This window comes from Peromyscus eremicus, chromosome 12 (genome assembly GCF_949786415.1).
Source record: "Peromyscus eremicus chromosome 12, PerEre_H2_v1, whole genome shotgun sequence".
In the NCBI taxonomy this organism is placed as follows: domain Eukaryota; kingdom Metazoa; phylum Chordata; class Mammalia; order Rodentia; family Cricetidae; genus Peromyscus; species Peromyscus eremicus.
Genome location: NC_081428.1, coordinates 10,920,678 through 10,934,248, shown reverse-complemented (window position 1 = coordinate 10,934,248; position 13,571 = coordinate 10,920,678). Strand labels below are relative to the sequence as shown.

The following is a 13,571-nucleotide window of genomic DNA, read 5'->3' as shown; positions in this document are numbered from 1 at the left end:
CTCAATTCAACACCATTTGTTATCTCTCCATCATAAAAAAAGGAAGGTGAGATCTTCCATCCTCCATTCGTCTTGCAGCATCTGCTTTTTCACTCCCATATAAATATGGGACTCTGAACATACAAGCACCACCAGCTCAAGGATTTGAATTTTTTTTAAAATAAAGTTTACCCTATTAGCTCATCAGAGCCAAACTGTCTAGAATTTTAACTTTTTCTCCATAAAAATTCTTCGTTAATTTTGCGAGCACCAAGGACCATGATAGTGATCTTTCCACTCTTATATTTTTGGTTGTGAGCCTAGCTTTTAATGGCTGAGTCATCTCTCCAGCCCCAATTGTGATTCTTCTAGATAAAAAAAAATATTTGTACCATCAATGAATTAATGGCTGAGTCATCTCTCTAGCCCCAATTGTGATTCTTCTAGATAAAAATAAAATTATTTGTACCATCAATGAATTAACTTCTTGGAACCTAAAGAATTTCCTCCATTTTGAAATTGATTTCCATATGTTTTTAATCTTTTCTTTACTAACACTTTTATTTCTCTCTTTTTTTCTTTACAAGTAAAACTTTTCCAGATATGTGGCTTAGGATGGGGACACCTGATGATTTGTGGTAGATCCTAAAGTAGATCCTGTAGCAGGAATCTTAAAGGTACTTATTAATTAAAACAAACCTAGAGCCAGATATTGGGGTGAACGCTGGAGGATCAGAGAAGTAGAACAAACCACAGCCACCTCACCTTGCCAATTCCTCAGCTGATCCTGTTTCCTCAGACTAGAAGCCTTTGAGTCCTTATCCAACTGGATCTCAGCTGAACTGTGCTGCTCAAAGCCTAGAAGCTTAACCAGCCAAAAGCTTCTAGTTTCTGGTCTTCATGCCTTATCTACCTTTCTGCTTTCTGCCATCTCTCTCTGGGATTAAAGGCTCACTTTCTGGAATTAAAGGTGTGAGTCACCATGCTTGGCTGTTTCCAATGTGGCCTTGAACTCACAGAGATCCAGAGGGATTTCTGCCTCTGGAATGCGAGGATTAAAGACATGTGCTACCACTGTCTATCCTCTATGTTTAATATTGTGTCTGTTCTGTTCTCTGACCCCAGATAAGTTTATTAGCATGCACAATATTTGGGGAACACAATACCACCACAAGATCCTTCAGACTGCTAAGGTACATCAACGTAGACTGTTATACTACCGGTTCTTAGCATAAAAGTAAGATTCCTATAGCAAGATTCCTATACCTACGGCCCTCCACCCCACATCATAAGACACTGTATGAGTGACAGACATAGTAGCCTGAAAAAAAATCAAAGTCAGGACCATATTTTACCTCATTATAAATAATGAGTTCTTCTTGGAATCATCCGTTTATAAAATAGTTTCAGTAGCTTGATATGCTGAGGCTTACTCACAACTTGCTAATGGATGAACGTAAATATGTCTAAATAAATAAGTCCCAAACAAGAGACAGCAGACATCTTGGCAGTTTTTATTGGCTATCAATATAATTACTTACATGAGGCTAATTCAGAAACCTATTAGCTGAGGCTTCTTGATTGTAGTAGAGAAGAAATTATTATTGACGTTCTCCAGTGCAGAGAGATGGGAGGAGACAGTCTCAACCATTCCTTGCAGTAATAAAGTTGATGATTCTGTGGTTGGTCAACTATAAAATCAAAACAAAAGACAGATAGATGGCATCAGGGGATAACTGAAGTCAAACAAGGAGTTAAGAAAATGCCGCAGGTAGACCTGGTACTACACCCCAGACCATGCAGTGAAAGCAGAATTCTATTTAGACCTAAATGGTTTATGTGGTGTAGGTAATTTAAAGGGGGGAGGGAACCCCAGGCAGACCAGGGATGACCTGATGGGTGAAGGATTTGCCACAGTTCTCTTCTGCAACCCCATGTAGTTTTTTTTTCTCATTAATTTCTTTAAGATCGTTACAAGAGAACTTTTACTAATCAATATTTAATTATCGGCATTTTCTGCTTTAACTGTGCTCAGGGACACAGAGCACTAAGCATTGAGTCAGGACAGCCTTGATTTCTGCCTTTTCTTATTAGCTGTGTGGCTTTTTTAATTAAATGGAACACTTTGAGTTAGGCTTCCTTTCTTTCAAGATATAAATGATCTTTCCCTGAAGTACTTTTTTTTTCTTCAATTATTCATTCGTCAAGTATTTATTGGGAGCTTGTTCTATTTTAAACATCTTAGAAGATCCAGAGATCAGCTGGAGTCCAAGAACTTAGTGTATGTGCCCGTGTGTCCCCCACCCTCCCCTTCGGTCCTGCTGGGTCCTTCTTTTACAACGCTTGGTTTTGCTCAGCCGATACCCAATTGAGTCACTAAGGGAGTCTATTGGGCATGGGAAGAAAATACTAGAATTTCTATTCTACTTTTGCTCCTTCAGAGGTCATTTTGATGGTTTCAAACATACGGAAAACTCCAAAGGAAGTGTTAAAAATGCTCATGTGTCTTTTACTGGATTGACTATTAAAAGTTTCCCTAAATGTGCTTTATTCTTCCTGAGCGACGAGGGATATTTTTTCTTGTATTGTCTAATATTCCTCATGTTTAGATGTAACATGTGCATTTTGCATTGGGTAGGCGAGAGCACAGATATAATGCATGCTCCTCACAGGGCACATGGTACCTGTCTCCTCAGTAGTGATGACAGTGTTGTTGATTTAGCTGAAATAGTCACCCCATGTTCTCCATTCATCTACCCTTTGTAGTTTGTAAGATTTTCTGGGAATACACCTTGAGAACGTGTGAGTATATTGTTCCTCCAGATTTTCATTCACCCACCTTTTCTAGCATCCCATGTTACCTCATTACATATCCATATTTATGATGTGCTTTGTAATATACAGAATAAACAAACACATATAATTCATGAATGAGTATACATGGGTTGAAATAGTCTGGATTTGTGTCCAAAAAAAATTTTTTTTTAATGTGCGTGTGTTTTAACTAGTAGTATTTTTTACTTCTTAGTTCTTAAGATAGGGTCTCTCTCTATGTAACCTAGGCTGACCACCAGTTCCTACTTCTGGCTTCCAAGGGCCAGGATTACAGGCATATGCATCTATCATATCTAATTTTTAACTAATAGTCTTAAATACTCCAATGGCTTAGGAGATACAAATGAACAGGACAGTCATGCCATTTGCTATTTATTGATTACTGGAACATTTCAGATAGAGTTTGGGATCAAAAAAGGTTTTTGTTCTAGTAGCCCTGGACTTATTTCCAATATAAATATCAATATTATTTTTTTTAAGGAATATATTCTTTCCATTCTTCTGTTTATCTTATATAGTATCAGGTCAGTGTAAGAAGAAAAAGAGAAGACTTTCAGGAATGTGGTCCTTCCTGTGCAGGGGTCTACATTCATGATCCAATCAACATCAGGATGCTGTGCAGCTAGGGTGTGTTTCTTGTCCCATTTTTGAAACAGTACAGAACAGCATTTTAATTGTTTTTTTTTTAATGTAGCATGCACATGGTATTAGGCATTGTAAATATGCAGAAGGACATGTGCAGGTTACATAAAAATATTATGCTATTTTATTTGAGCATCAGCAAATCCATGGGGGTTCTGGACCCAATGCCTGATGGGTATTAAGGGTCTACTGAATATGTGTGAGGACTAGAGAAAGACATGGAAAATAATATCCTCAGAATCAAACCCCAGGCATTGAGCATGGCTGGTGAGTGCTCTGCTACTGAACTCCAGCCCCAACCCCTGATGAAGATTTGTTAAACTGAGATATTTGAAACAAAGGAAGCTAAGCACTGAGTTACAAGGACAAAGATCCAGTAAGAGACAAAGTAGCTTCCCCCCCCCCCCCAAGACAGTAGGCGGGGCCTTAGTGTGTGCTGCATTAGTAACTGATGGTCTTTTCATTCCTTTCTAAAGTAATAACTTCAATAACTTGTTGACCTTTTTTATAAAAACTTTGATAACTTCTTTCTCAGAAACAGAAATGCATTGCTGTTTTGTTTTTTAAGCAGTCAACACTTCATTTGTTGTGGTTAACAAAAAAAATCATGTAGCTGGCATTTTCTTTGCTCCAAATAAAGACACAGAGACTTATTATTAATTATGAATGCAGGGCCTTAGCTTAGGCTTGTCCCACTAGCACTTTAAATTTAATCTGTTTCTACTCATCTATGCTTTGCCTCAAGGCTTTCCACCTTTCTTTCATTGTGTATGTCCTACTTTCTTGCTTCCTCTGTGTCTGTCAGTCTGGCTCCTGGTGTCTCCTTTTCTTTCCTCCTCAAACTTAAATTTCTCCTCCTACTTACTCTTCCTGCCCACAAGTTCCACCTATACCTCCTCCCTCACTATTGGCCAGTTGGCTTTTTATTAGACCAATCAAGTACCTTAGGCAGGCAAGATAAGACAGCAACACATCTTTATATAATTAAATAAATGCCATACATCTTTACATAGTTAAACAAATATTCCACAACATAAACAAATGCAAGACATCTTTACATAGTTAAACAAATGCAGCACATCTTTGTATATTTAAGCAAATATTCCACAACAAGATCACAGGCCAGTGATATGGCTTAGCAGGTAAAAGCACACAAGCTAGACCACCAGAGTTGGATCCCCAGAACCCACAGTGGAAGGATAGAGCTGATTCTACTGCAGACTGCAGCACATGCACACCTATACACACACACACACTAAATAGTTTGAAAGATCACTGGTTCGGATGATGGAAAGGCCTATGGGTCTTTGGAATATATGTAGCATATTGGAGGTATCTAGTGGAGGTGCTAAGTAAAAGATTCTAAAACTTATGACTTTGTATAAACTAAAATAAAAAAGAAGACCAATATGTAGGCATTGTAGTTCACAACTATAATTCCAGCACTTGGGAAGCTGAGGCAGGAGGATTGCTGCACATTTAAGGTCACCTTGGGCTACGTAGTGAGTTCCAGGCCAACTTAGGTCTGTAGCATGAGACCCTTTCTCATCCACGGTTGATGTGAGTGTAAACTACTACAGCCACTATGGAAACTAGTGAGAGGCTTTTCAAAAAGCTAAAAATAGAACTAGCCTATGACCTAGTTACCTCTCCTGGACACATACCCAAAGGGCTCTACATCTTGCTATAGAGATACTTGCCTATCCACGTTGATCATGGCTCTTTTTACATTAGCAAGGAAAAAGAACCAGTCTAGATGTCATAAACAGACAAACAGACAGTCAAAGTGTGGTTCATATACACACGGGGTTTATTTAGTTGTAAAGAAAAAGTGAAATTATGAAGTTTTTAGGAAAATGGCTGGAACCGGAAAACATAACAAGCAAGGTAAGCCAGGTTCAGAAGACAAACACTGTATGTGGGTTCTAACTACCCAGGTTTAGATGGACAAACAGTGCATGTGGGTCCTAACTACCCAGGTTCAGATGGACAAACAGTGCGTGTGGGTCCTAACTACCCAGGTTCAGATGGACAAACAGTGCATGTGCGTCCTAACTACCCAGGTTCAGAAGGACAAACAGTGTATGTGGGTCCTAACTACCCAGGTTCAGATGGACAAACAGTGCATGTGGGTCCTAACTACCCAGGTTCAGATGGACAAACAGTGCATGTGGGTCCTAACTACCCAGGTTCAGAAGGACAAACAGTGTATGTGGGTCCTAACTACCCAGGTTCAGATGGACAGTGTATGTGGGTCCTAACTACCCAGGTTCAGATGGACAAACAGTGCATGTGGGTCCTAACTTCTGACTGTTAAATATACACAACCAGGAGGACGTAAATGCGTAAAGGCCAGGAACCTGGAAAGTGGTCCATGAGAATGGAAGAAAAGGCTTTAAGGGAAGTGTGGAGAAGACAATAGAACAAAACGGAAGTGGGGCCTGGGGGCCAAAGGGTACAGTCGGGGACAGAGGGTCGGAGATGAGGGGAGAGTGAGAAAGGTGTGAAAATCCCATGTGAAAGGAAACCTGTTGCTTTGTAAACTAATGAAAAAAATAAAGACACTTAAAGAGAAGGGAAGAGAAAAAAAAAGAAGGGAAATAAAGGTATGCCGTTGGCAGCCAGAAGGGTAAGCACCGAGAGGTGCAGAGTGTGAGTGTGGATTCTGGATATGTTTGCAATGAAGCCTGTGCTTCTTGCCCTGTGCCCTGCATTTCAGAAAGGAGCTCATTGCCAAGCTGGATCAGGCAGAAAAGCAGAAGCTGGATGCTGCTCAGCTGGTTCGGGAATTTGAGGCTCTGACGGAGGAGAACCGGACGCTGAAGATGGCCCAGTCTCAGTGTGTAGAACAACTGGAAAAACTCAGAATCCAGTATCAGAAGAGGCAAGGGTCCTCCTAACTCTAGCCGATGATGAAATGTGAGCATACAAGGTTGCTGGCTGTTACGCGCTGGCCAGCAAAATTTGTATCTTAAAGGGACAGAGAGCAAAATGTATTGCTTCTCTTTATTACCCACATGGCAAATGTCTAGAATGAATTTAGTGCTGACTCGCTTCCAGCTTGAGAGAGGGATATTTTATTTTAAGCAAGGTCATTAACGCAAAGCTATCACCAGTATATATCTTCAGAGATCAGAGTTCTTTTCCAAATATATATATATATATATATATATATATATATATATATATATATATATATATTAGTTAGAAAGATATGATCATAGTATACATTAAAGTAAAAAATAGTAAAAGTGGAATATTGACTAGTCCCACTGAAAATCATAAGTCATAAAACAAGCCAGTAGGATGTTCACTGTAGTTTCACAGCTGTGCATTTTAAATTTTTATGCCTTTTCATATTTCAGTGCTGCTCAACTATAAACCATAGAAATTTCTTTCCACATAGCTGAAGTTGGTAGAGTCAGATGTAATTCTTCAGTGGTTGATTGTCCTAAGAATAGAGGGTGGCATTGCCGAAGTGCTTTCTCATGAAAATGTTAGCAGACATTGTGTCCATGCCCAAAGCTCACTGGCCAGTGCTGACTTGCTGTGTAATAAAGACTCAAGGCTGCGCTTCCTTCACTTCGTGTCAACACCCAGTGGCTACATTTGCCTTGGCTGTGTGTGTCTTGGGGCTCTGGGCCTGGGGAACGTGGGAAGAGGCTGTTCAGACACTCCCTGGTCTGTGTCCATGGAAGATCAGTGGAATGACATCACTATTGTGGTCTTTGGGGTTTCCAGAAATGTGCTAGGTCTGTAGTATCTGACAGGAACGTGCTTGTAAATTCCATCTTTGTTCTGTGTCTGTTCCTAGTCACGTGACCTCTTTTTCATTAAACATGGATCAAAAGTGCAGCCCCGAGTCTTGTTTCATTCTTAAGCCCTTTGTGCTAGGAGTTGCCCTGGTTAGAATTTATTCTCAGTAGCATGTGCTGAAAAAGCAGTGAAGTCTTTTTCTAGGGAAGCAATTAGGTTCTCATCTAAAATACTGAGAGCACTAATACTGGCCATGAGGTACAAAAATACTCAGAGCACTAACACTGGCTATGAGGTATTAAAATACTGAGAGTACTAACACTGACCATGAGGCACTAAAATACTCAGAGCATTAATATTGGCTATGAGTCACTAAAATACTAAGAGCACTAATACTGACTATGAGGTACTAAAATACTTAGAGCACTAATACTGACCATGAGGTACTAAAATTCTCAGAGCAACAATACTATGAGGTACCAAAATACTCAGAGCACTAATACTGACCATGGGGCACCAAAATACTCAGGGCGCTAATACTGACCATGAGGTACTAAAATACTGAGTGCTAATACTGACCATAAGGTACTAAAATACTCAGAATACCAATACTGACTATGAGGTACCAAATACTCAGAGCACTAATACTGACCATGAAGTACTAAAATACTCAGAGTACTAACAGTGACCATGGGGCACTAAAATACTCAGAACACTAATACTGACTATGAGGTACTAAGTTGACCTTAGATATTGATAGTGGTTCCCAATCAGGCATGACGGTCCCCTAGGGGATATTTGACAGTGTCTAGAGACATTTCTGTCCTTTTAAAAATATATTTATTTATTTGTGTGTTTATGTGCCTGCACATGTGTGTGAGTGTGTGTATGTGTGTGCTATGAAGCCCATGTGATTGTCAGAGGACAACTCTTGGGTCACTTCTCTTTTTCTACCTTGTACATCTTTGGAATTGAACCTAGGTCCTCAGGCTTGGCAGCAATCACCTGCTGAGCCATCGTGCTGGCCCTTTTCTTTGGTTGCCACATTTAGGGTAGAGGACAATACTGGTATGGAGGCCAGGGCCCAAGAATGATACCACACTCAGGGCAGCCTTCCCTAAAAAAAGTTATCCCATTCAGTGACATGTCAACAGGACAAAGAGCAATGTTCCCTCATGGTGAACCAATCACTGGGGATCTTGGGCACAGAATGGGTAGCCAGGGGCTCCTTCATATGTGGTTCAGAGGCTGTGAGGCCTCCCTCTTACAGAGATGAAGCTTTTCTGCAGGTCATTATCACTGTGAAGTCTGAACACCTTTTGTTGCTTTAGTATTTGACCCAAAGCAAAAACAAACAAAACAAAACAAAGCCCTTGTGATTCTGGCTAGACCCTATTCTTGTTGTTTGTTCTGTAGTAACTGTGAAGCTTGGAAGTACTAACAGGAAAGAGATCTTGCTCACCAAATTTCCCCAGTTTAGGGCTCACAGAGCGGCAGCAGAAGAGTGACTCACTAAGCTTCAAACACTGGGTTTGATCTCAGTGGCTGCATCTGCAGAACGCAAGCAGTTGTGACCTCATGCTGAGGATGAGGGAAATAGCTCCCAGGTCCCCACTCCGGCAGGATGAGGAGCAGAGGAGGCAAAACTGTTGGGATGTGTCTTAGTCAGTGTTCCAGTGCAGTGAAGAGACAGCATGACCACGGCAACTCTGAGAAAAGAAAAGCACTTCATTGGGGCTGGCTCCAAGTTCAGAGGATTAGTCCATCTTCATCATGGCGGGAAGTGTGGTGGCATGCAGGCAGACATGATGCTGGAGAGGAGCTGAGAGTTCTTCATCCAGATTGGCAGGTGCAGGAAGAGAGAGAGACTGGGCCTGACTTCAGCATTTGAAACCTCAAAGCCCACCCCCAGTGACACACTTCCTCCAGCAAGGCCACACCTACTCCAGCAAAGCTACACCTCCTAATCTCTGTCAAGTAGCGGGACTCCCTAATGACCATGCATTGAAATCTATGAGCCTATGGGGGGCATTCCTATTCACACCACCACAGGATGTCACTGAGGCTATGGCCCAGAATCACTGTATGAATAACACCTGTAACCCTGCTAGTCTCAATGAGAACCTTTATCCAATGTTTCCAAAATATACATATTTGTTCTCAGAAGCAAACTTTGCCCTGAGTGTATGTATTTTCAGTAGATTCCAGTTTATTAAAACATGAAATATCATCTACTTTATTGCAAGTCTGAGAAGCCTAAAGGCAGAATTTGTCATTCATTTGACAACTTCCCACAAACCTTACTTACCACCGCATATTATCTATCTACTACAGTTCACTGAGAATTTGCCATCTTCACGTTAGAAAGCCGTAGTATAGTACTTGCCAGGCACTGAGTGAGACCCTAGGGCCAATCCCCAGCAACACAAAAAGGAAAAATAGAATGAAAGAATTTCGATATAGCAATATTGTTAATATTACAGAATGTTAAAAATCAACACAGAGGCCTTATTAGGAATAGTGTGAAGGTGCTTGCCTTAGAGCTAGAATTAAAGAACGATGAAAATCTCATTATATTTTGCAATTGCTCCACTAACAGATCTATTTGTGGGCCATTTAGTTTTTGTAGACATGAAAAGAAGAATGTGATCAAATGTGGCTAGCGGCCATATCTATTGGAACTGGCCGAGCTTGTTTCTCTAAGTTACAGAGGGCTTGGGTGTATTATCAATTCAGTACAAATAAGGAACAGAATGGACTTGAAATCCAAGTGCAATTCACCCCCGAGATCTATTATACACTTAACAAATACAGCAGCAAAAGAGACCGCAAAAGCAAATGGTGTAAAGAATTACAGAGAACTAGTCTGGTTGTGGTGAGTTGATTGCCCTGGAGAGAGAGACAGAGAGAGAGAGAGAGAGAGAGAGAGAGAGAGAGAGAGAGAGAGAGAGAGAGAGAGAGAGAGGAAATTGGTGGAAGCTCATAGGAATATGCAAGGGTCCTGGAGTGGTAGCCATGGAAATGTATCAATAGATGGGAGGGATGGGAAATACACCAGAAGTGGAATCCACATCAAATAGATGGTATAAGTGATTTAAACACAGAAGAAGAGCACGATTCAGTGGCCTCTCTCTGTCAGACTCTATCTTTTTTGTTTGTTTATTTTTGAGACATGGTCTTACTATGAGGCTCTGACTGGCCTGGAACTTACTATGAAGACCAGGCTAGCCTTACATTCACTAAGATCTGCATCCTTAGTGGTGGGATTAAAGGTGTGCGCCACTATACCTTGCTGTGGGATGTCTTTCTGTATGCTGTGAATATGTGTGGCTCCCATTGGCCAATAAATAAAGCTGTTTTGGTCTATGGCAAGAAAGCTTATAGCCAGGTGGGAAATCCAAGCAGAGAGACAGAAAGGAGAAGAAGGGCAGAGTGGAGAGAGATGCCAGCTGCCACCCAAGGAGCAACAAGATGCCAGCAGACCAGTAATGCCATGGCCACGTGGCAACATATAGATTAATAGAAATGGGCTAATTTAAGATGTAAGAGCTAGCTAGCAAGAAGCTGAAGCCATAGGCCATACAGTTTGTAATTAATATAAGCCTCTGTGTAATTATTTTATAAGCGGCTGTGGGACTGCAGTTCCATGCGAGACTGAGAAACTTCTGGCTACAATATCTGGTGTTCTACATTGTGTCTTTAAGTACAGGGTGTTATCTAGTTCTTGAAGAATTTTCACAAGTTCATTATGCTATATATTGCACAACAGAGACACCTTTGAAATAATTTTAAATTAAACACAAAATACTGAGTTTATTATGATATTTTCATATGAAATAGATAAAGCATTTATTGTACTCTGCTCACATTTACTTCCCTACCCTGCTTCTTCATTCTTCCTACTCTCCTGTGGCCGGCCTCTCCCCTTCCTACCCCCAAATAACCCCTCTTGTGTTTTCATGTCATGAAACACAGTACCCCCACATGTACACGTACTATATAGCCATGAGTATACATAACTAAATCTAGATTCTGTCATTAAGAGAAAATATGTATTCTGTCTTTTCTCCTCTTTCTTTTGCTGTCCCTCTCTGTAGACACCCTCCCCTTAGAGTCCCCTTGTATTTCATGCTATATGCAGAGAAATTATATCTGCCGTATCGGATGCATCATGCCATTTGCATATGTCCCTACCAAGTGGCTCTATTTATACTCATTTACTCAAACTAGAAAATTAAAGTTTCACAGTGTATACAAAACTCTCTAGATCTAGGATTCAGTTACATACATACCACCTCCACTCCCACTCATGTCCTTCCCACATACCCCCATCTCTCTGTCCTTGCCTCCCATCCCTCCCTCCTCCATCCCACTCTCTTTCCTTCCATACATAGGTACTTTCAGGCTTCGGGCAGAGGACAGTGGGAGTGGTGTGTGTAGGGGGTCCTATTCCCAAGAAATTCTTAGTCTAGGAAGGAAGACACATGTTTGTTTAAGTAATCATGTGGGGCAGCTTACAATATTTCTAAAAAATTCCCTCAAGAAGTGGATGCCAATTCTTCTTTCTGATGGTCTGCATTTGACTTAAAATGTGTTTTTAAGTGTGTATGTAGGGAGGGGCCAGACTGGAAGACACAGCATAGAAGGCATTGGTGTGGCCTCTACATCCTTGTCCTTTCTTCCTGGTGAGTATGCTGCTGGGCTGTGAAGAGTCGAGCTGAGAGTGGAGAGGCCCGGGGGTTAGAACTGATGTCCTTGACAATGACCAAATGAGCTGGGCAGAGCCTCCAGCCCTAGGCAGGACTTCAGGTGTCTACAGGCTGCCAGAAAGCTCATCAAAGACTGAGCCAGCACAACCCTGGCAAGCTGCTTCCAGCTCCTGGTTCCTGGGAATTTTGAGACAGTAAATACTTGTTGCTTTAAGCCACTAAATTTGGGGGTGATCATTTCATCGGTAAAAGATAAGTAATATGCCAAATGGGGTGAGAGCCAAACAGGAAAAAAGATATAATTTATGAGTGCATATAAAAAGGGAGTAGGGATGAGATGAGGAATCTTTGATGCTTTGGTAATGAGTAATGAGATAAGATCTGATGGATGAGTAAGAGTTATGGAGGCAGAGAAGGCAGGTGGAGAAGATCTAGACCGGAAAAAAAAAAAAAGAAAGAAACAACAAAAAAACCCCCAACCAACCAAACAAAAACCCCCCCACACCCATGAAAAGGCCCTGAACTACTTTAAAGAGTTGATGGTAGGCCAGTGTAGATGAGCCACTACCTGAGAAGCCATTGGTAACTGATGGCTGCTAAAGGTAAGTCAGTTTTCTTCAGAGATGTGTCCTCCAAGAGGCCATGCAAGCCCCACACCGTGTGTACACAGGCAACACTAAATGGACTCCGTGCTTTGTTTGTTTGTTTGTTTGAAGTTGGGAGGGAAAAGGAAGAACTGGAGGGGATGGAACGGGGTGGGGGTGGATTTGATCAAACCACATTTTACGTATGGGGGTTTGTTTGTTTTTTGTTTTGGTCTTAATCCTAACAGCAAAGGGGCTCTACGCAAGAATTTCAAGTGTGTTATGTTACAAGGGTAACATCATAGTCATTGCTAAGATAGTGGATTTTTAAGGGTTTTCTTTGATGGTTTACCTCATTTTAGGTTACTTAGAAGGCTATGGAGAATTTTTTTGTACTCTGTATATTCTAGTGGGTAGATGGAGGGATGGATGATAGAAGACGCAACTGATGTGCATTTTTTAAAGTCGGTTAATGAGTACACTTCTTAGAAAATAGACGAGCCTTTAGCAACACCACATTGCCTAGCAGAATAAAGAGTCTTGAGTTTCTGTTGTTTCCATGAGCGTGTTCCATGTGGAGATATCCATAATCATCCTGTTCATAAAAACTCCTGCCTCACTTTCCCAAAATGCCAGGATTTCCCAAATGTGGGGATTCCAGGCTTGCACCCCCCCCCCCCCCACACACACACCCAGCATCTTTGCTGTTTTTGAAGCGTGATGGTTGTCAGAGCTGGGAACACGGACACCGGACACCGTCACACATGAGCACAGGAAGCCCTTACAAAAGTGCAAAGGTGGAGGTGAGTTTAAGGTCAGCCTGGGTCAGTGAATTCAAGCCTTCCTGGGCTAAGGAAACACCACAGTGCTGACAGCAGTGTTCCTCGGTTGCTCTGAACCCCTCTCTATTCCAACCTTCTGTTCTTACGAAGTGGGAATATGCTATTTTATTTCTGCATAGTATAGGCAAGTTCTCCTCTTGGGGAAGGGGAGAGTGTTGCCTTGAGAGGTTGGAAACACTGTGTTCAGATCTCTCAAGCATGTCCTGCTCCAGCAGCTGGGAAGG

At 41.4% G+C, this 13,571-nt stretch overlaps 1 protein-coding gene across 3 annotated transcripts in view; it reads left to right on the top strand.

Moving 5' to 3' along the window:
• Map3k7cl (MAP3K7 C-terminal like) overlaps positions 1 to 6,620 on the top strand; it is a 39,890-nt gene extending 33,270 nt beyond the window's left edge. For 2 of the 3 annotated variants that reach the window (XM_059277152.1, XM_059277153.1), the window contains one exon: positions 6,176 to 6,615. In XM_059277152.1, coding sequence (XP_059133135.1) covers positions 6,176 to 6,356 — 181 coding nt within the window. In that variant the 3' untranslated portion in view covers positions 6,357 to 6,615. Of the gene's footprint in view, positions 1 to 6,175 lie in introns of all 3 variants that reach the window. The other variant, XM_059277151.1, reaches the window with a different exon arrangement.
• Positions 6,621 to 13,571: the final 6,951 nt, after the last annotated feature.